Here is a 22,551-nt window from a genome sequence, read left to right on the forward strand (position 1 = left end):
GAATCTACCTCTTCCTCCCTGAAAGACCGCATGGTCCAGCTCCCTCCCTGGGCCTCAGTTTCCCCATTTGTAAAAGAAGGGCATGATCTCAGATTGCCTACCAGCAGTCTGGTATTCTGGAATTCTGAGTGCAGCTGCTCTCTGGAAAGGATGCCCGGCCTGAGGCAGCTGCAGGCCCTCTCTGCTGAACCATCTAACCAGACTCTTGCCTTACTCTCCTCCTCCTCTCTCTGCTTTGTGTTCCTTCCACGGCTGCCTTCAAACTCTTCGCTTCTAAGTCGCTGAGAACTTTATCTCCCTACTCCCAGGTAATTAAGCTGATTCGGGGGGACCTTTTATAAAACCGTGTCTCTCTATGCTGACTGCAGGCCCCTGACCCCCCTCCCCAGCCCCCCAAGGGTCTTGAGTCCTTGCTCAAAGCGTCCTCCCCAAACTCAGGCAGAAGCACAGAGACAGGGGCATGGCCCAGAGGAAGTGGTGGTGGCATGAAGGATGGAAATGGCTGGGGAGAACGTGACATACCACCTCCACCCAGAGGTGACCTCCCTGACACCTCTCCGATCCCTGGCCACTATTCCAGGGACTGACCCCAGGGTCCATCCAGGGGCCTGGGCGTGATGGGTGAAGGCCCTGAAAATTCTCAACTGCCCTCCTTAGACTGTGCTTGGAACTCCAGGAGTAGTTCTCTGTATTCAGAGGGGCAGCACCCTGCCTTAGTGCCTAGAATCCCCGATCCCATGTGGCTCCCCCACCTGCCTGCCCTACCTTTGGACCACAGGCCACCTAATGGCCTGCCTTGCTCATGGCCCCACTTCTTCCCCCAGGACATCTATGAGAACTTGGACCTCCGGCAGAGACGGGCCTCCAGCCCGGGATACATCGACTCCCCCACCTACAGCCGGCAGGGCATGTCCCCCACCTTCTCCCGTTCGCCTCACTACTACTACCGCTCTGGTAAGGAAAGGGAGCCCCCAAAGGGAGAAAGGGAACGGGGGATAAAGCAGTGGCTTGGTCCCTGGGTTGTAGAGACAGCAAGGGGCTCCATCTAGACATGGACCCCTGGAGGGCTGTGGCCACTCAGGTGACCAGCTGGGCCTCACTGAGCCCCTGCAGATGCACCCTGGTGGGAGGATTCAGGGGGAAGAGGAGGGGGGGTGTGGTGCTGAAAAGCAGCGTGAAGGTGGGTGATGAGCTGCCAAGAGTGGGGAGTAGCAGGCAGTGCAGTGCCCTGGCTGGCGGAAGACTCCCCTACCCTTATTCTTGACCTGCCACATCAGAGGATAGAACCAGGAGACCAGCAACACGGGTGTGGCCTGGGCCCACCCCAACCCTAACCCAATCATTGAGATGGAGGAAAAGAGCAATTAAGGGAGAGGCCTGGGTGGGGAGGGGTGGGCAGCACAGAGGGGTGGAGGTGCCTTCCTGATACCCAGAGGAGTTGATTTTGACCACCCATGAACTCTGACTTTGGGGTCAAGCAAGAAAGCTGGGCCAAACCTGTCCCTGCAGAAGTGCATGAGGGCACATGCTTCTCCTGACCCGGGCCTGAGCACGCTGGGCACCCCAGCCCATCCCCACCATCCTTGCTGTCATCACCTCACTGCTTCCTGAGCCGCCACTGCGTTAATGCCTGTTTTCTCTATGCCTCTGTTCTCTCTGGGGACCACTGCCTGCGTGCTCCAGGGCCCGAGAGTGGCCGGAGCTCTCCATACCATAGCCAGTTAGATGTGAGGTCCTCCACTCCGACCTCTTACCAGGCTCCCAAGCACTTTCACATCCCAGGTAGGCACTGCCAGCCCTGAATGCGCGGCATGGGTGCATGCTCCGTGGGTTCCGCGGGCGCCAGCACCAAGGAGAAGCCAGTTTCCGGGGGACCCTCCCTAACCAATCACCTTCACTAACCTCACCCTCCAGCCCACACAGCCATAGGCTTAGTCCACCCATGTGACAGAGCCAACCTTGATCAAGACAACAAGGGGACTAAGCGGGTCTTCAGAGAAGGGTCTTCAGAGAATCGACTCAGGGAGGAGGATGCACGGAACAAGTGGAAAGTGCCTGCAGTGTCTGAGGGTCATGGTAGATAAGGCTATAGCACATAATGCTGAATGCCACAGGGTTTTGCATCAAAACTTTTGGGATTGAATCTTGATTCCACTGCTTACAAGGTGTGTGACCTGGGGCTGGTTACTTAGCTTCTCTGAGCCTCTGTTGCCCCATCTATACAGCCAGACACTGTCCTGGGCCCTGAGGCTTCAGCTAGGCTTGAACCAGCTCAGTTCCTGCCCTCGTGGTCTTTATGTCCCAGCATGGGGATAGAGACAATAAGTAAACAGGTAATTTCTGGTAATAATAAGTATTTTACACATAATAAAATAGGCTGATATGATGGGGTGACTGGAGAGGGGAAAGCTGGGTTAGGTGGGGTGGTCAGAAAGGACTTCTCAGGAAGTGACATTGAAGCCAAAAGATGAGAAAGAGCCAGCCTCCAAAGATCATAGGGAACAGCAAGAATGAAGGCCCCAAAACACTGAAGCAGGCAGAGCCAGCATGGCTGGAGGTAGTGTCCTGTCCCCTCCCTGCCCAGACTTACTTAACTACATAGTGATAGGAGATGAAAGGAAGGCAGGGGCTAGATTACCTTGAAAGGAGCCCTGGTGGTAAGGTAGTTAAGGTCAGCAGTTCAAACCCACCAGCTGCTGTATGAGAGAAAGATGTGGCATTCTGCTTCTGTAAGTATTACAGCCTTGGAAACTCTATGGAGATGTCTTCTGTCCTATAGGGTCACTATGAGTCAGAATTGACTCAATGGCAATGGGTTTAGATTACCTTGTAGGTGTGATTTGGATGAGGTCAAATCCTGAGTTACAGTGGAGCCAGGCCTAAACCCCAGTCTCCTAGCTGGGAGCTCAGTTTTTCACTCCCCACGCACTTTTTCCTGGGAACTTGTCCTGCTGTTTCATCTACACCTCTTTCAACTGCCCCAGAAGGGTTCTGTCCTGACAGTTTTTGAGGGAGGGAGAGGGAGATACTGCTGAAACTTGGCTGCAGCATCCTGGGGACTTTCACATGGAACAAGGCGTGACTGCTGGGTGGAGGCAGTGGACACCTGCCCTGCGTGGGGTCCTGCTGAGCATGTGCCCACCTGTGCCTGCATGCCCACCATTCAAGCCCCAAGCCCCTCCCTCAGCACCATTTGAATCCATCCATTCCTCTCCCTTCCCTTACTTGGAACATGTTGGGATGAGGTTGGAAGCTCAACTTTAGAAGAAGTCTACCAAAGGAAAGATGGTGGAACCTTAAAAAAAAGTTGCTGACCATTTCTGTCTCATGAGATCAACTGACCAACTGCTGTCTCCCTTTCTCCTTGTTTCTCTCTGCCCTCCCCACTGTCCCTTCCTGGTCTGTCTAGCAGCTGGAGAAAGTAACATCTACCGGAAACCCCCCATCTACAAACGGCATGGTATGGTCTGAGGCAGTCAGGGCTTGGCCAGGCAAGGGGAGGGGGAGGTTAAAGGAGGGCCCAGGAAGGACACACTGCAAGGCTGCAACTGGGTCCTTTCTTGCTGGCTGCCCTCCAGTCACTCAAGGTGACGTTGGGGGGGAGCATGATGTCATTTCAAAGGAGCAAGGAAAGTTCGTGTCCCCCAAATCCCTTCCCACCTCCTCCCCAACTGCCTCCCTTACCTGCTGTCTGGTGTCCTAAATTCCATGGTTAAAGCAATCCGTGCAGAATACTCCTGGGAGAGTCACACTCCAAGGCATTGATACTCAAACTTCATTTCATAGAATCATCTGGAATGCATGTGTATTCCTCGGCCCCACACTGTACTCACTGAATTAGAATTTTGTATCTGTAACAGCTTTTTCTAAAGGAACCCTGGTGGCACAGTGGTTAAACACTCGGCTATTAAACAAAAGGTCAGCAGTTCGATACCCCAGTCACTTTGTGGAAGAAAGATGTAGCAGTCGGTGTCGTTAAAGATTCACAGCCTTGGAAACCCTAGGGGCAGTTTTATTCATCACTGTGACCTCCTGTTCATTCTTCCAGAAAGCACTTACTGAACCTGCGTTGAATAAGTATCTCCCTTCCTTTGAGGATGGAGTCCCTGGGTGGAGCAAATGGTTAAGCATTTGGCTACTAACCAAAGGACCGTAGGTTCAAGTCCACCCAGAGACACCTCAGAAGAAATATCCGGTGATCTACTTTCAAAAAACCCACCACTGAAAGCTCTGTGGAGCACGGTTCTACTGTGACACACGTGGGGTTTCCATGAGCTGAAACACACTCAGCAGCACCTGGGTTTTTGGTTTTCCTTTGAGGAGTTTAGAATCTAGAGGAGCAGCTACCACCCTGTATCACCTTGACTTGCCCAAGGATCTGGCTGGGATAACAGAGAGAGAAGCGGAGTTAGACAAGTATGTTGGCAGATGGAAGGGATCTGAACTAGGCAGGTAGAAGGGGCGATGCAAGTATAAATAGTGGCTCTGGGTGCTTAAGACCCTGCAATTTAGGCAAACATCACCAGCGTTGGAGGGGGCTGGGCTGTGAGGTCAAGGGTGAATCTGTGAGCCAGTGTACATGTACATGTGGCTGTGGGGACATACAGTGTGCCCCTAAGTGACCACAGAGAGGCATCAACCCCAGCAGAAGTAGTGTGACTTTTTATCCAAAGATGGCACCAGATCCCAAGCTTCTCAGGACTGCATGGGATTTTCCAGGTGGGCTTTGAGGGGCAGCTCCAAGTAGACTGGGGAGGAGCCTCAGGCTATCAAAGGGCTAAAGTCTATCAGCCAGGGGCAGGAGGGGCTTCCCAGGACCCAAATCCAAGAGGAGAATTCACCATGGGTGGAAGTCTATGCCACTGGGAGAGGTGTCCAGCCAGGGGTGGCAGAGGGCGTGTCTCAGGACTCCGTGCTGCTCTGGCTTCACTCCTAGAAATAGTAGTGGTACGACGCTCATTTCCCCAGGCCCTCTCTCTGCCCTGGCCAGCCTTCACCAATCTTTGGGCTGCTCTAATGCCATTGCCCTGTTAAGTATTTGCACCTGTGATGGGTTTGGTGGTCACCCCCCACATCGTGGACTTCAGACCAATTGTGACACTTTACAGATGGGGGAACTGAGGCAGAGAAGGATGGGATTCACCTATTGTTACAGCTGAGTTAAGTGACAGAGCTGGACCAGAGTCCATCTTTGCTGACTCCCTATCAAGTGCTCCTTCCTTCAGGCCAGGTAGTGGCCCCCAAACCAGGGTATGACATTTCCGCATGAGGAGAAGATTAACCTGACAACATGCATCGTGGCCCTGCCTGGCGATTTCCACCCAAGGTGTAGGTCGAATCCCTAACAAGCCAGGATTCTAGAGGGTTAGGAAGATAAGAGCAGAGGCCTCACCTGGGATCTGTCTAGTCTTACTGCATGAGGCCTCAGCCTTGGTGTTCATGCAGGAGTAGACCTGGAAGTCCATGGAATATGGTAGGAGGAGCCCTGAGCTGGAATCTGCTCCAGTTCTTGCACTAACTTACTGAGTGTTCTTGGACAAGCCCAGTCCCCTCTCTGGGATTCAGATTCTTAACTGTAAAATGAGGGACTGGCTCCAGTGCCTTTCCAGCTCCAATTCTCCATATCGCATACTCTCCCAGCAGAGGTCCTTGACAACAACGTGGCCCCCTTCACTGGGCTGGATCCTGGCTGTGGCAGGGGAAAAGGTACACAATCCCAGCCAGGACACTGCCTTCCTGAAGCTCTCTCCTTGCGTCCTTTTGCAGGTGATTTGTCTACAACAGCCAAAAGCAAGACAAGTGAAGACATCAGCCAGGCATCCAAGTATAGTCCAGCCTACTCACCAGATCCCTACTATGGTGTGGAGTCTGAGTACTGGACCTACCACGGGTCCCCCAAAGGTACCATACCCCACAGGGGAGCCAGGGCCAGACCCCACTGCTTGTGCTAGGGACACACAAGGTCAAGAAAGATAGTTGCCTGTTCCTTCATATAATCATTCATTTATTCATTCAACATGCATGTATTGAGGGACAGCCATGGGCCCTGGGGCTACACTGGTGAGAGAAACAGATGCAGGCCTGCCTTTGTGGAGGAGATATAGGTCCCAGCTTAAGAGAAGGTGATTATAGTAGGGAGGAGAGCTGATGGCAGGGGCATGTTGTGCGGCCTGGGAGAGGATGAAACATTCTCAGCTGCCACAGGAAGGGTAAGGAGGAGGTAAGTCAGGAAAGAGAGTATGGAAATGCAAACCCAGAGATCAGGTTGGCTAGAACTCAGAGAGAGGGGAAAGCAAGGGGAGAAATAAGGGGCCAGGGCCTTTTGGTTTGGGGCTAGGTCTTTGGTCTTTATCCTAAATAGCAGGAAGCCATTGAAAGTGGTGGCGCAATAGATTTGTGCTTTTGAGAGACCACTTTGTCTGTAGGGTGGAAAATGGTGGGGAGGATGGCAATGAGAGGATGTGGGAGGTTGGGAAGTGTTCATGGGCTTCCTGGCGAGGCAGGGAGTCTCTGGGCCCACAGAATACCACCCACCCATTCAAACAAGCTAAGGTGTTTCAAGTCTGGGGAAGAATTTCGTCAAGATCCAACTGATCCAACACATACCTTTACTAACTGAATGTCCATTCTGAACAAAGCTGCATGGAAGCTACAGAGTTGACCTCTCTCCTTACCCTCAAAGTGTTCCCCATTTAGAAAAAGAAATAAGACACAAACACAACTGTCTTAGTTATCTAGTGCTGCTATAACAGAAATACCATAAGTGGATGACTTTAACAAAGAGAAGTTTATTCTGTCACCATCCAGTAGGCTAGAAGTCTGAATTCAGGGCACTGGCTCCAGGGGAAGGCTTTCTCTCTCTGTAGGCTCTGGAGGAAGGTCCTTGTCATCAGTCTTCCCTTGGTCTGGGAGCATCTCAGCCCAGGAACCACAGGTCCAAAGAACACGCTCTGCTCCCAGCTCTGCTTTCTTAGTTGTATGAGGTCTCCAACTCTCTGCTTCCTTTTCCTTTTATCTCTTGAGAGATAAAAGGTTGTGCAGGCCACACCCCAGGGAAACTCCCTTTACATTGGGTGAGGCATGTGACCTGGTAAGGGTGTTAAAAGCACACCCTAATCCTCTTTAACATAAAATTACAATCACAAAATGGAGGACAATCACAGAATACTGGAAATCACGGCCTAACCAAGTTAATACACACATTTTCAGGGGGACATAATCCATGACAAAAACTATAAGCCAAAGTGGACAATGATGAGGACCTGTGAGAGGTTATAAGTGAGAGACCACTCCAAGCAGAGGTGGGGAGTATCTTCATGGGGACTGTTTCAATTGCAGAAGAAAACAGCAACAACTCTACATGGCTTAAGCTGAAAAGGAACATTCTAGCTTATGTCCTGAATGAGTTGGGGGTGTATTGACTTGAGGCCCACTTGGATCTAGGGAGTGAATGAATGTCAGCAGGACTTGGACTGTTTTCCCTAGGGCTGGCCTCATTCTCATCATGGCGAGATGAGCTCCAGCAGGTCCAGGCTTACACCCTGTTGTTATTGCTGTTGTCGTCACATGCAGTTGAGTTGGTGCTAACTCATAGTGACCTCTTCTGCAACATAACAAAACACTGCCTGGTCCTGCCCCATCCTCACAATCATTGCTATATTTGAGACTGTTGTTGCAGCCACTGTGTCAATCCATCTCATTGAAGGTCTTCCTCTTTTTACTGACCCTCCGCTTTACAAGCACGATATCCTTCTCCAGGGATTGAGCCCTCGTAATGTACAAAGTAAGTGAGATTGAAGTCTCACCATCCTCGCTTCTAAGGACCATTCTGGCTGCTCCTTAGAAGATTTCAAAGGGTAGCTGGGAAAGACAAAGTGAAGTATTATAATAAAATGTGCAAGGACCTGGAGTTAGAAAACCAAAAGGGAAGAACACGCTCAGAATTTCTCAAGCTGAAAGAACTCAAGAAAAAATTCAAGCTTCAAGTTGCAATATTGAGGGATTCGATGGGCAAAAATCATTGAATGATGCAAGAAGCATCAAAAGAAAATAGAAGGTGGCATGGATTGAATTGTGTCCCCCCAAAATGTATGTCAAATTGGCTAGGCCATGATTCCCAGTTATGTGTGATTGTCCACCATTTTTTCATCTGATATGATTTTCCTAAGTGTTGTAAATCCTACTTGTATGATATTAATGAGGCAGGATTGGAGGTAGTTATGTTAATGAGGCAGAACTCAATCTACAAATTAGGCTGTGTCTTAAGCCTATCTCTTTTGAAATATAAAAGAGAAGCAAGCAGAGAGACATGGGGGACCTCATACTACCAAGAAACAGGAGCCAGGAAAATAGTGCATCCTTTGGACCCAGGGTGCCTGTGCTAAGAAACTCTCAACTGGGGAAGACTGATGACAGGGACCTTCACCCAGAACCGACAGAGAGAGAAAGACTTCCCCTGGAGCTGGCACCCTGAATTCGGACTTCTAGCCTACTAGACCATGAGAGAATAAACTTCAGTTTGTTAAAGCCATCCACTTGTGGTATTTCTGTTATAGTAGCACTAGATGACTAAGACAGAAGGAATGCACAGAGTCATTGTACCAAAAAGAATTGGTTGACATTCAACCTTTTCAGGAGGTAGCATAAGATCAAGAACCAATGGTATTAAAGGAAGAAGTTTAAGTTGCACTGAATGTTTTAGTGAAAAACAAGGCTCAGGAATTGATGGAATACCAACTGAGATGCCTCAACAAACGGATGCAGCGCTGGAAGCATGCAATCATCTATGCCAAGAAATTTGGAAGACAGCTACCTGGTCAACCTACTGAAAGTGCTCCACATACACGCCCATTCCAAAGAAAGGTGATCCAAGGTTTACACCCTACCCAAAGCAAAAAAAGAACTTCTCTCTCCTACTAGTTGCAGGAAAAGTCTCAGCGCAGAAGCTTATTGGCTGTTTGGGCAGTTGGCTTCACCTGCACCTCACAGCCTGAGAATGGGAAGGGATGCTGGACAGCTCAGTACAAGAATATCCATTCACTGTGGATCGGTACTTGGCCAAAGTGTACTTGTGCAGCGTCACTCAGCTAGAAAGTGGTAGGGTTGAAAAGAAAGCTTTAGAGCCCTGGGCTTAACCCCTGTCTACCCTCACCCAAGGGCAGGCTGGGTACGGGGTAGGTGCTGAAGCTGATCCTCTCTGTCTTTTGGCAGTACCCCGAGCCAGGAGGTTCTCATCTGGAGAAGAGGATGATTTTGACCACAGCATGCATAAGGTGAGCAGGTCACAGCAGTGAATGAGATGCCAAGAGGGTCAGTTACTGAGAGCATTTTCATTTGCAAGTGACAGAAACTAAATTCAGCCTGGCTTAAGGGAGGAAAAAGAAATATGTAGTTTTCCATGACTAAAAAGCCAAAAGGTAGCTTCAGGTATAACTAGATCTTAGCCGCTCAAATTTAAAAAAAAAAAAAAATGTTATAGGGAGATTGGCTCCCTCTTCTCCTGTGTTAACCTTCTTCCGTTTGGCTTCATGCTCAGGCAGATTTTTCTCATGCAGTGGCAAGATGGGTGCCAGCCACCCTCATCCATTGTCAGTGAGAATGTAAAATGGTGCAGCCACTATGGGAAACAGTTTGTGAGTTCCTCAAAAAGTTGAACACAGAATTACCATATGACCCAGAAATTCTACTCTTAGGCATGTACCTAAAAGACTTGAAAGCAGGGATTCAAAGAGATACTGGTATGCCAGTGTTCATTGCAGCATTATTCACGATAGCCAAAAGGTAGAAACGACCCAAATGTCCATCAACAGATGAATGGATAAAGTGTGGCATATACCTACAATGGGATATTATTCAGCCATTAAAAAGAATGCAGTACTGATAAATACTACAACATGGATGAACCTTGAACACATCATGCTAAGTGAAAGAAGTCAGACACAAAAGGTCACGTATTATATGATTCCATTTATATGAGATATCCAGAATAGGAAAATCCAGAGACAGAACATAGGTTCATGGTTCCCAGGGGCTGAGGGGAGGGGAGAATGGGAAGTAGCTCCTTAATGTATACAGGGTTTTATTTTGGGATGATGAAAATGGTTTAGAACTAGATAGAAGTGGTGTTTGTACAATATTATGACTGTACTGAATTGTTCACTTTCAAATAATTAGTTTCATGTTATGTGAATTTCACCTCAATAAAAAAATTAGTTAAAATAAAAAGATGGGTGCCAGCAAATCCAGCAAGAGTTTTGGGGAAGCTCTCATTGGCCCAGAGCCCTGGTAGTGCAGTGTTTAAGAGCTCGGCTGCTAACCAAAAGGTCGGCAGTTCGAATCCACCAGCCACTCTTTGGAAACTCTATGGGGCAGTTCCACTCTGTCCTATAGGGTCAGTATGAGTCAGCATCGACTTAACAGCAATGAGCTTGGCCGTCCTTGAACCAGTCACCATGGCCAGGGCAATGTGATTGTGTCATTGGCTAAGGCAGCTTTTTGTGCCCAGTGGACTACTTGTGGTGAATCCCAGTGGAAAATATGGATTCTGTAAGGAAAGAGGGATGCTGGAAGGCAAAAATGGCAGGTGTTCACTATAGAGGGTCAGATGGCACAGCCTTTCCCAGGTCTGTTCCATCTTGGTATTCTTTGCTTCCTTCTAACTGCATCTTGCTCCTCCTCGCCCCCACCCCAGCTCCAGAGTGGAATTGGCAGGCTGATTCTGAAGGAGGAGATGAAGGCCCGGTCCAGCTCCTATGCAGACCCATGGACCCCACCCCGGAGCTCCACCAGCAGCCGGGAGGCTCTGCACACTGCCGGCTACGAGATGTCCCTCAATGGCTGTAAGCACTGCCCTGAAGGCCCAACTCCTCCCCACTCCACCTATGAGTCTGAGCCCCCTAGATCCCTGCATTTGGTCTCCACAGAGCCTCAATCCCATGACTAACGTGTTGGGCGTTCACTTTGAGCAAGACATCCTGAGAAACACAGCACCAACTCATCTCTCTCCTTCCTCATAGCAGCTCCCGCATTTTACAAATGAGGAACTGAGGCATGGAAGGCTTTGATACCTTGCCCAAGGTCACTCAGTTTATAAGTGATGGAGCTGAGACTGGGACCCAGGTCATTCTGACTCCAGAACCCAAAGACAAGATTTGTAAGGACCTTCTAGTTGTGCAAGGCAGCATTCTGGATGCTAAGAATATGGGGGTGACCAGTTAGACAAGATTCTTGCTCTCATGGGGGCTGATATTCTAGAGCAGGAGTTGGCAAATTATAACCCGTGGGCCAAATCTGGTTTTGGTAAATAAAGTTTTGTTGGAACACCCATGCCCATTCATGCATGTATTGCCTATGCTTGTTTTCACTACAACAGCAGAAAGCTGTTGCAACAGTAGTGAGTAGTTGCAACAGAGACTGGATGACCTGCAAAGCCTAAAATATTTACCATCTGGCTCATTACAGAAAAAGTTTGCCGACCCCTGTTCTAGAGGGGCGAGACAAACTATAAATATGTTTAGAAAAATAGATAAACAAGCAAGATAATTTTGAGGCAAATGTCACCTCCTCTGGAAAGCCTTTTCCAATTCTCAGTACTTCCCGTGCAGTGCAGGTATTGCACCGTTCCTTGCGTTGCAGCCTAAGGCAGTAAAAGCCAAAGTGCTACCCTGTAGGAACCACAAAGAAAGAATGGAGCCTACCCCAAACTCAATCCCTTGGGCTAACGAAGGAATCGGGAGAGTCTGCCCTCAAAGGTTAGCGCCAGATTCTTCCACTTTCTTCCATCTCTGGAAGGCTTGCCTGGGTCTAGAATACTGACACGGCATCTTAGCGAGGACCATCCTCTGCCCTAAGCCATCACTCCTGAGTCTTGCCTCTTGGGGAATCTGACACCTTGACGCCCAGCCAGGTCATTGTAAAGGAAAACATATTTAAGAATCTGAGTGGCACAACAATACAAGGGGCTGCCTTCTGAGGTGGTGAGCCTTGCGTCACTGGAGGTGTACAGAGGCTTAATGACCACGTGCTGATAAGAAAGGTTCAAGCAATTTACCCTGGAAGTTTCTTGTTTTAAGCTCCCCGTGTTCCTAGACACATACTTGGTCTTTCTGCCTCCTCTCTTGCTGTGGTTTTGTTGTGTGCCTTTGAGTCGATTTACTCTTTCTTATCCCTGTGGAATTCAGCCCTGCCAGGAAAGCTCATCTCAGATCAATACTTGAAAACAAAAAAAAAGAAGTCGTGGGTTTTTTGTTTGTTTGTTTTAACAAAAGTAATGCATGTTCGTTGTAAAAATATGTATATATATATCAATTTCAGATAATATGCAGAAAAAAAGAAAAAGGAAAGTCTATAGTCCACCACCCCAGTGACCAGTCACAGTTTCATTGATTCCCTATGGTCAACCCTCAGTACTTAAAGCTAAGAACATTAGCCCAGAGGACATGGAGTTGCAGATAATCTGCCCAGGGCTGTTCTAGAAACACAGAAACCTAAGTGCTGGGAAGACCATTCCCAGGAAAAACTACAGAGAGAAGGACAACAAGGCAAGAGTTTCCCGATCCTGTTCTGATGCCCAGTCCCGCCCACTTTTGCAGTAGAGTAGGGGTGACAGTGCTAAGAAGCCAGGTGACTTTCTTATTTGATCACTTGAAAATCCTTAAGCAAAGGAGGTGGCAAGATATTGAGAGAACAAACACAGGAAGCCCTTCTGAGAAAATGGTGGACTCTTAGATCAAGGAAGACAATTATGGGTAATAGAAGATACTATTTCTCATACTTCTGTGTACCAGACATTTGTACATACGCTATCACTCTGGGTCCTCCAAAGATCCACAATGTAGTGGGATTGTTATCACTCACTTTGTAGATGAGAGAGCTGAGGTTAAGCCATTTTCCCAAGGTCAGGAAGCCAGTAAGTGACTAAGCCAGGATCCAGACAAGTCAGAGTGACTCCAAGGCCATGAGCTTGTCCCTCTTCACAATACTGCATCTTGAGTCTTGGTGAGATTGAAGATGATGGTGGGAGTGCTGGTGATGTTGATGATGATAAAGCCAGCTTTATTGAGTGTTTTGTATGTGTCAGGCACCGTGCTAATATCCTACTGTACTGTGTCACATTCTTCACAATAACCCTGTAAAGGAGATATTTTAAAGACGAGGAAACTGAAGGATGATTAAGCAGCTTGTGTGAAGGTAAAAAAGAAAAATCATTGCTGTTGAGTGGCTTCCAGCCCATGGCCACCCCATATGGTACAGAGTAGAACTCTCCATAGGGTTTAAGATCATCAGGCCCTCCTTCTGCAGAGCCACTGAGTGGGCTCAAATTAAAGGTTAGCCAAAACCAAAACAAACCTGTTGCCATCAAGTCAATTCCCACTCACACAGTGGAACTGTCCATAGGGTTTCCAAGGCCGCAGTCTTTACAGAAGCAGACTGCCGCGCCTTTCTTCTGTGGAGCAGATGGTGGATTTGAACCCCCAACCTTTCGGTTAGCAGTCAAGCATTTAACTACCGCACCAGCAGCCAGCTGCAAACTGCTTGTGCCATCCAGGGAAGTTAGGTATCTACTAAGTGACCGAGTGGATGAGCTGATGAGCCTGTTTCCCTGTTGGACTGCTGATGGGCACTGTTTTCAGTCCTGGCTCTGGGTTCTAATCAGTGTACCAGTGCTGCTCAAAATTCAACGGCATCCATACAACATATATCAAGAAGCACCCCCTGTGTCCCAGGTGCTGTGCTAGGTGCTGGGGTTTTGGATGCATTGTAGCAGATACTGATGCAACAATAGGAAACGAGTGGGAAAAGAGATCCTGAAGGAGCCCTCCCCCAACCCAACCAGGGTGGCCCAGCTACGAGAGCTGTCTGTCTTCCACCAGGTCTGTCTGTCCCCATGAACACGGACTGATCTCTGGCTTTTCTCTGTTGCAGCCCCTCGGTCCCACTACCTGGCTGACAGCGGTATGTTCTCCTGCCCTACCTTCAGCCTCACGGTGCCCTGTGGGGGCGAGAGCTGAGCCTGCTGCACTTCCCCTGTAGCTGTGATGGCAAACAACATGGATGTCCCAGCATGTCCTAATTCCAAATACTCCAACCTATTGTTTTTGTTAAATCGTGGGCCCCAGTTTTGGGTTCTGGAATCAGGGTTGCCACGCCCAGTAACTCCAAGAGGGAGAAAAAGAGTGAGAGAGAGAGAGAGAGACGGAGCAAGCCTTTTCCACCCATGTGGGAACCTCCCGGCCTGGGTTCTGAACTTGAGCCACTAGCTTGACTCCAATTCCATGGCCTTTGTCTAGAGCACTCTGAGGCTAGGACACAGAGGTCCATCATAGGAGGCTAAATGTGTGCAGGTTGAAGCCAGAAGAGAGTGAGTGGGTGCCTCGGTGGGCCTAGAGGTCTGCAGGGATGAAGCCCCCATAGACAGTCAAGTTGCAAGCCTGGAGAGCAGGTGGGAATTGCTGGTGGTCTCTGGCCACACCTGCTGTCACTGAATTGGGAGTACTATTTGCAGGCAGATGATCTCAGGGTGAGGGACCCTTGCCTCAGGGCTCCTGGTGATTGCTCTGCCTCCTTCTTTTCAGATCCCCTCATCTCCAAATCAGCCTCCCTGCCTGCCTACAGAAGAAATGGGCTGCACAGGGTAAGGGACACCAGGCTGGGGAACACCGCCCCAAGATGCTAACAATTCCAGCATTAGCTCTTTGTTCTGGTGATTGTTTATGGGTGGAGCCTTGGGGTTGGGGGCAGGTTAACTGAAAGAATGCAATGACACTCTCTTGCTTTACTCTCCTTTATTTGCTGTGTAAAAACATCCCCAGGAGACTGGAGAACATTTAATACTAACTGAGCAATGACTATGTGCCTGGCACCATGCTAAGCACTTTACACACATGAACTCATTTAACTTTCACAACCCTGGGAGGCGGTTACTATTATTAACCCTATTTTGTGGCTGAAGAAATAGAGGCACAAAGAGGCGAGATGACCTGCCGAGCCTCTCACACCCAGTAAGTGGTAGAGCCAGGGCTTGAATCCAGGCCAGCTGACTTCACAGCCCACACTTGCAACCATTCTCACCCTCCCTTTCCAAATTGTTCCTCACCCATTAACATAAACTCACTGCCCCTCAAGCTTTCTATCTAACCTTTTGAGTTGCTGTTGTCAGTTTGTTCCCATATAGATAGTTCTTAAAAGAGCATGATGCTCAAGGCAGACAGTCTTTATTAGTTAAGCTAAACTATCTTTTGGTTTTAAGAAGACCTCAGGGGATATTTTTGGTTTAAGGTTTAAAGATTATCTCAGGGCAATAGTTGCAAGGGTTCGTCCAGCCTCAGTGGCTCCAGAAACTGACTCGGGGTTTTCATGGGACCCTTTCAGCTGTTGCGTGGAGAAAAGACCAGAGGGGCGGGAGTGGAAACAGGAGCCCTGTTAGGAGGCTCCTTTAGGGTAAAGCACATTAAAGGGATCAGAGCTCCCTGGAGAGCAATGGCTGGTGCCAATAAACCACTGCCTGATGAGGAACACGTGGACCCTGTCCTCACCACACTCAGAGCCTAGACATTCACTCACTCAACAGGTGTTCACTGAAAGTTTATTACATAAGCCAGGTAGTATTTTTTTTGTTTTTGCTTTGCATAATGTTTAATATTTGAAGGAATGGAAGGGAAAATAGAACCACGTGATGTGTTAGGATATTAGGATCGTTGTTGAACTTTCATGTTCATTGCCATTATGGTTATGATTATTATAGAATTGTGCAGTGCATAACGAATAAATAAAATCACATTCTTTTTTATTGTGCTTTAGGTCAAAGTTTATAGCTCAAGTTACTTTCTCATGCAAAAATTCACACACACATTGTTATGTGACAGTAGTTACAATCCCTATAATGTGACAGCACACCCCCCCCTCCACCCCGGGTTTCCCATGTCCCTCCATCCAGCTCCTGTCCCTTCCTGCCTTCTCATCGTACCTCTGGACAGGAGCTGCCCACTTGGTCTCGTGTATCTGCTTGAACTAAGAAGCACATTCCTCACGAGTATTATTTTATGTTTTATAGTCCAAACTAATCTTTGCCTTAAGAGTTGGCTTCAGAAATGGTTTTAGTTCTGGGTTAACAGAGTATCCGGGGCCGGGTAATATTCTGGGTGCTTATAATGCATCAGAGACCAAAACAGACAAAGACTCCTGCCCCGTGAAGTTTATATTCTGGTAGAGGAAAAGAAGAAATAAGTAGTAAATAGTAAATAAATTATATAAAATGCTAAAAGGTAATAAGTGCTATAGAAAAAAAGAGGGGCTGGGACTTCAGGGAAGGGGTGAATTGCACTTTTAAAGAAGGTTGGCAGAGCAGATTGCATCAAAAAAGCGGCATTTCAGCAATGAAAGAAAGCCATGAAATGAAATTCACCAAATAAATGAGTATGTATTGAGGACCTGCTATGTGCCAGGTACTCTGCTAGACACTAGGGATACGGCAGTGAGTTGAATCACCCCAAGCTGAGACTGAGGATTCTGAGAGGGCCCCAGGCCCCACCAGCCCAGCTCTGTTTTCTGGAGATGGTGATAATGTCAGGGGGCAGAAGTGAACTTATCTCAAGCCATCTGGCTTCCGTCTCCCGGCAGACACCCAGCGCAGACCTCTTCCACTATGACAGCATGAACGCAGTCAACTGGGGCATGCGAGGTGAGTGTGGCCCTGCGGGTCTGCCAGGAGACACCTCCTGGGATTTTGAGATTCCCTGCTTATCACTGTTGCTGGCTTCCACCAACAATGGCTGCAGATTCTATCTAAACCCCGAGTTCCCACTCTCTTTTACATCCCATTCCCTCCTGTCCCCCTCTGCTCTTATCTTCTCACATCAGGCCTTGGGCGATTGATCCCCAGGCCATCTGTCCCATCTGGTTTCCCAGAGCCATCAGCAACCCGTTCTCCCCCATACTGCTCAGCTAGAGTTGTCTGCCACCCCTGGGACAGAGAAACACATCAAATGCATACTGTTCCCAATAAAGATTCCGTGAGCTTCCTACTCTCTGCCTGTGATGCCCCCACACCAGTCTCCACCAGCTCCTATAAGCAGGCAGGAGAAAGGCCCACACCGAAGCCCCAGGAGGATTCCCCCAGAAGATGAAAGATCTTGCCCATGGGCTTCACTGTTGCAGATTCTTCCCAGTTCTATTCTAAATATCTCAAAAGTCTTTTTCTTTTTCCTAAGCCCCATATCTCCAGCCATTTGTTGTGCTCATGGCAGCCTTGATTATCCTCCAGGTGAATTCAGCAAGGTCAGGGGCTCTGGCTGGTCTCCTGAGAGGAGAGGGTGGAGACAGAGGCCAGTGGAGGGATGCAAAGCAAAGACTGATGGGTTTCCTTGTGTGTCTCTCTCTTTTCTCTCTACAGAGTACAAGGTAAAGGCTGCATGTAGACCCTGGAGGTCTCCGGGACCCTGGTAGTGCTGCACTGGGGACCAGCAGGAGGGTGATAAGTAACCCTGAGGGTCCTTTCAAGACTAATACTTCCCTTCCCTCCTTGGCCCAGAATTCTGCCCTGGGTCTCTTGACTCCTGAAATCAGACAGGTCCCCTGAGCCTCAAGGACTCTCTGGAGGCTTACCAATTACCAAATACTGATATTTACATTCTAGAGGCCTTGTGCCCACATTACTGCCAAACATCACCAAGCTTAGCAGTATTCAGGGACCTCTGGGGAGAAGGTGCCTGGGAGCTGCTTGGCAACCCCAAGGGTGGCAGACCCAGCCATTCCTCCAGATTTGAATCCCTAGCCTCCTCTGGATAGAAGAGGGAGCCCAGTCATAAACCTTGGCTGAAAAGAACAAGCCCACCACCCTCACCCAAGCTGGGAACACCCCCTCCTTCCTCCTTAGATCTACCCTTATGAATTGCTGCTGGTGACCACGAGAGGAAGAAACCGACTGCCCAAGGATGTGGACCGGACCCGTTTGGAGGTGAGTGTAGAAAACCAGGTGGGAGGTTTTGAGTTTGAAGGGATTCCACAGGTTCCCTGGTCTAACCTAATAAGGGGATAAATGTCATGACAGTCACACGGCTTGTTGACAAAGCCAAGACATGGACCTAGGCTTTTCCTCTGCCCAAGACTGTTCATGCTATTCTATGCAGCCTCCTTTTCTATTCAATTATCATCTGTGGTACACAGAGACCCACCTGGGTGGATGCTTCTGCAGACATAGGAAGAGAGCTGTATTTGGCTCTTTCCCTCGAGAGGCTTGCAGTCTGGTTGATAAGAAGAAACGTACTGGTTTAATGCAGCATTATACAGAAAACTGGTGCTTGTAGTAGGACAGGCTGAAGAAGGCAACAGTGGGTAAAAAGTAAAAGCTTACGTCTTGAGTCACACTCCCTAGGTTCAAACTCTGATTCTGCCATTGCTAGGCAGACAGCTTTGGACAAGCAACTACCTCCATAAACTTTAGTTTTTGCCTCTGTAGACTGGGGGCAATTGTAGTGTCTCCCTCACAGGGTTGCTGAGAGAATTTAATGAGACCATACAACTAAATAAAGCCCTTTTCACTGACTGGCACATATTAAGTACTCAATAAATATTAGATTGCTATATTCAAAAAGAACTAGAAAGTTCTGGATTGGTTGACATAGGCTTTTGGAAGAGGAAGTACTGGCTAGTTGTTGAAGGTGGGCGGTGTTGGATGAATGGACAGAGGGAGGAGAGCCTCACGGCCAGTAGGAACAGCATAAAGGCCCAGGGCCTGAGCATGGCCCCAGGGCGTTCAAGCAGCTCAGTCCACTCGGTGTGGAGCCCAGTCCCTGGTCGCCTCTGGCCCATGAACACACTCTGCACTTTATACCACAGCACCTCTCCCTCTCCCTAGAACACCCTTCCTGTCTCACCAGTCTCCGACTCCTCAGGGATCCACTCGAGTGATCCTTGGGGCCCAAAGCCTCCCCCAGCTCCTACCCATGACTGGTCTCTCCCCTCTTCCTCTGGCCTTCCCCAGCCTGTGACCAGAGTGAAGATCAAGTATCTCCCCCTCCCTTTGTGCCAGATCATCCACTTTTCCATTTCTTTCACCAGACCCTGAGCTTCTTAGGGGCAAAGATTGTCCGTCATCTGCCACAGGGCTTGGACTGGGAGATGTCTGTGGAAATGTCTGTGGAACTGAATGCAGACCACTTAAATGAAGAGGCCCAGTGCCACTTGGGAAGGGCATAGGAACTGTGCTTGACCTGACTGCTGAGGGTAGAGGGTTGGGAACCACAAGTCCCCAGGTGGTGCAAATGGTTAACACGCTCAGCTGCTAAACTGGAAGGTTCGAGGTTTGAATCCACCCACTGGCACCTCAGAAGAAAGGCCTGGTGATCTACTTCTGAAAAATCACCCCCTGAAAGTCCTGTAGAGCACAGTTCTACTCTCACACACTTGAGATTTTCAGGAGTCAGTCTGACTCAGCAGCAACTAGTGTAGAGGGTTGGGACGGAAGGTGGGGAATGCAAGGGGCCAGGAATCTCTGTGAGTCCTTCCAGCCCTAGCATACTGGGTTAAAAAAAAAAAAACTTTTTTTTTTTTTAGCAACCCAATAAAGTGAATGATTCTTCCCACTTTATACCAAGGGCCTCCTTTCACTATCAATGAGTGTCTGTGGTGCTGAAGGGACAGCTCCCACAGCGGTCCTAGAACCACCGTTAAGAGACGGAAATGTTTGGGAACTTGCCTGATCACTCCTGCTCTCCCAGAGGCGCAGGCCAGGATGCTCAACCTTCCCTGAGCATCATAATCATCCAGGGAGCTTTTTTAAAATACAAGTACAGGGCATCACCCCAGGCCAATTAAATCACAATCTGGGGGAGAGGCCCAGACGTCCGAATTTCTTTAAAGCTTCCCAGGTGATCCTAATGTGCAGCCAGAGCTGAGACCACTGGGCTAGAGTCACTGCCCTCGCTCCCTGGCCCTGTTCAGGGAGGGGACTGAGGGAAGGAAACCCTGAATCTGGCCTCAGGAAGCTCAGCGTATAGTCATTCATTCATCCAACAAATATGTATTGAAAACCTATGATATATGTCAGGTACTGTTATAGGTGCATAGGATATATCCGTGAACAACACAGGCAAAAACCCCGCTCTCTTGCAGCTTGCATTCTTTCCTGAGGAGAGAGGCACTAACAGCTCAAATAATAAAGAAATGATATGGTACGTTAGGTGGTAATAAGTGCCAAGGAAAAGGAGAGCAGAGTGAGGGGAACTGGGAGTTAGGTGGAGGGAGGAGTTGCAGTTTTTGGTTTTTTTTTTTTTTTCATTTTTATTGAGCTTTTGGTGAAGGTTTACAGAGCGAATTAGTTTCTCATTCAAAAATTTATGCACAAATTGTTTTGTGACATTGGTTGCAATCCCCACCATGTGTCAACGTGAATTGCAATTTTAAATAGGGTGGTCAGAGTAGGTTTCATTGCAAACGTAACATCTGAGCAAAGACTTGAAGTAGGTGAGTGAGCTAGCCGTGCTTATATAGAGAGGAGGAATCCCTGCTGGTGCAAACGGTTAACACGCTCAGCTGCTAAATGAAAGGTTGGATATTCAAGTCCACATAGAGGCACCTCAGAAGAAAGGCCTGGCAATCTATTTCCACAAAAATCAGCTATTGGAAACCCTATGAAGCTCAGTTCTATCCTGACACACATGGGGTCTCCATGAGTCAGAATTAACTCAGCAGCAACTGGTTTGGTTTTTATGTAATCAGGGAAGAGCATCTGAGGCAGAGGGAACAGCCAACATCAGGGCCCTCACACAGGAGCAAGCCTGGTGTGTCTGAGGACAGCAGGAGGCAGTATGGCGGGGTCAAGTCACTGCAGGGGAGCATGGAGGGGGTGAGGTTGGAGGAAATAAGGACCGGATCTCCCAGGGCCCACAGGCCCCTGCAGTGACTCTGGCTTCAGCTTGGGTGAAATGAGGAACCGTTGCAGATTCTGAGCACAGGTATGATGTGATTGGAGGGTCATGTAACAGACACATGAAAAGACAACTCCGTAGTGATAGTGACCCGTGTCGCGTGCTCACTGCATGCCGGCCGCCAGGCTGAGCACCTGGCCTGTGTCATCTCATTCATCTTCACGGTATCCATGAAGCAGGTACTGAATGCTCTGATTTTGCAGAAGAAGAAACTGGGGCTCAGGGAGATTCATTAACTCAGCCCAGGTCACACACCCAGGGGCTCATGACCTTAACCTTTATGCTGTGACATCTGCATGGATGTAAAATGGACAGGCTGGTGCTAGGTGTCCAAGAAGTTGGAGCAGAAAGGAGGCTCAAGCTGGCCCAAAGGAGGCTCAAGCTGGCTCAAGAGGGAGAGAAGTCTTAGTCTCCTTTTAACATGTCCTATTGTGGTCACCTTACTTGAGACTGAGTCTGTTATGGTTTCGATTCTGACTCATGGCGACAGAGTAGAGCTACCCCACAGAGTTTCCTAGGCTGTAATCTTTATGGGAGCAAATCACCAGGTGTTTTCTCCCACGGAGCAGCTGGTGGGTCCGAACCACTGACCTTTCAGTTAGCAGCTGAGCGCTTAACCATTGCACCACCAGGGCTCCTTAGACTGAGCCTGTTGTTATTGTGTGCCACGGTGTCCATTCCAACTCATAGTGACCATGTATGGCAGAGTAGAACTGCCCCCATAGGGTTTCCTAGGCTGTAATCTTTATGGGAGCAGATTGCTAAGTCTTTTCTCCCATGGAGCCGCTGGGTGGGTTCCAACAGCCAACCTTTTGGTTAGCAGCCAAGCACTTAACCATTCTACCGCCAGGGCTCCTTAGGCTTCATTTACCACTCCCTTAAAAAAAAAAAAAAAAAAACCATTGCCATCAAATCAATTCTGACTCATAGCAACCCTATAGGACACAGTAGAACTGCTCCATAGGGTTTCCAAGGAGTGGCTGGTGGATTCGAACTGCCGACCTTTTAGTTAGCAGCCGTAGCTCTTAACCACTGCACCACCAGGGCTCCCCTTATATCAAGCCTCATAAAAAAGGTTTTTGAGCACATTAGAGAAAACCAGCTAGAGAATTAATAGTAACCACCAGCAGCACCACCATCCCCCCCCAAAAAAGACCAAATGAGACTCCATTACAGTTTCCCTCAGCCTTTACTATGGAAGGGATAGAGGAGAAATCCCTTGCATCCAAAGTATTTTTTTATCATTCCCATGAGTGTTAGTAAAACAAATATGGCAAGTCAATAGCATGAAAGAAGAAAAGAGGCATTATCTGGCCTGACAGAACCTTGGAGGGTCTAACAACCAAATGTGATGTGTGGATGCTCTATGAATCCTTGTTCAAACAAACCAACTGTAAAAAGGCATTTTTGAGACAATTAGGGAATTCTGTTGTAGACAGGTATTAAACTAAGTGATACTGAGGAATTATTTTTTGTTTCGCTTAGATGTGTCTGTGGATTTGGGTGAGAAAATAACCAGTATTTTTGAGATGCATTTGGAAGTGGGGATGAATTGACACAGTGTCTGTTGCTGTTGTTAAATGCTGTGGGGTCTATTTTGATTCATAGTCACCCCAGGTGACAGAGT

General features: G+C 48.5%; 1 protein-coding gene across 1 annotated transcript in view; it reads left to right on the top strand.

Annotated features, from left to right (window-relative positions):
• ABLIM3 (actin binding LIM protein family member 3) overlaps positions 1-22,551 on the top strand; it is a 133,366-nt gene that overhangs the window by 106,547 nt on the left and 4,268 nt on the right. Inside the window, exons 12-23 of the mRNA XM_049874031.1 lie at positions 279-308; positions 825-954; positions 1,684-1,782; positions 3,413-3,460; positions 5,767-5,901; positions 9,211-9,272; positions 10,691-10,838; positions 13,924-13,953; positions 14,574-14,632; positions 16,618-16,678; positions 17,390-17,397; positions 17,873-17,953. Of these exons, the coding sequence (XP_049729988.1) occupies positions 279-308; positions 825-954; positions 1,684-1,782; positions 3,413-3,460; positions 5,767-5,901; positions 9,211-9,272; positions 10,691-10,838; positions 13,924-13,953; positions 14,574-14,632; positions 16,618-16,678; positions 17,390-17,397; positions 17,873-17,953 (891 nt within the window). The remainder of the gene's footprint in view (positions 1-278; positions 309-824; positions 955-1,683; positions 1,783-3,412; positions 3,461-5,766; positions 5,902-9,210; positions 9,273-10,690; positions 10,839-13,923; positions 13,954-14,573; positions 14,633-16,617; positions 16,679-17,389; positions 17,398-17,872; positions 17,954-22,551) is intronic.

This window comes from Elephas maximus, chromosome 2, assembly GCF_024166365.1.
Source record: "Elephas maximus indicus isolate mEleMax1 chromosome 2, mEleMax1 primary haplotype, whole genome shotgun sequence".
Taxonomy (NCBI): Eukaryota; Metazoa; Chordata; class Mammalia; order Proboscidea; family Elephantidae; genus Elephas; species Elephas maximus.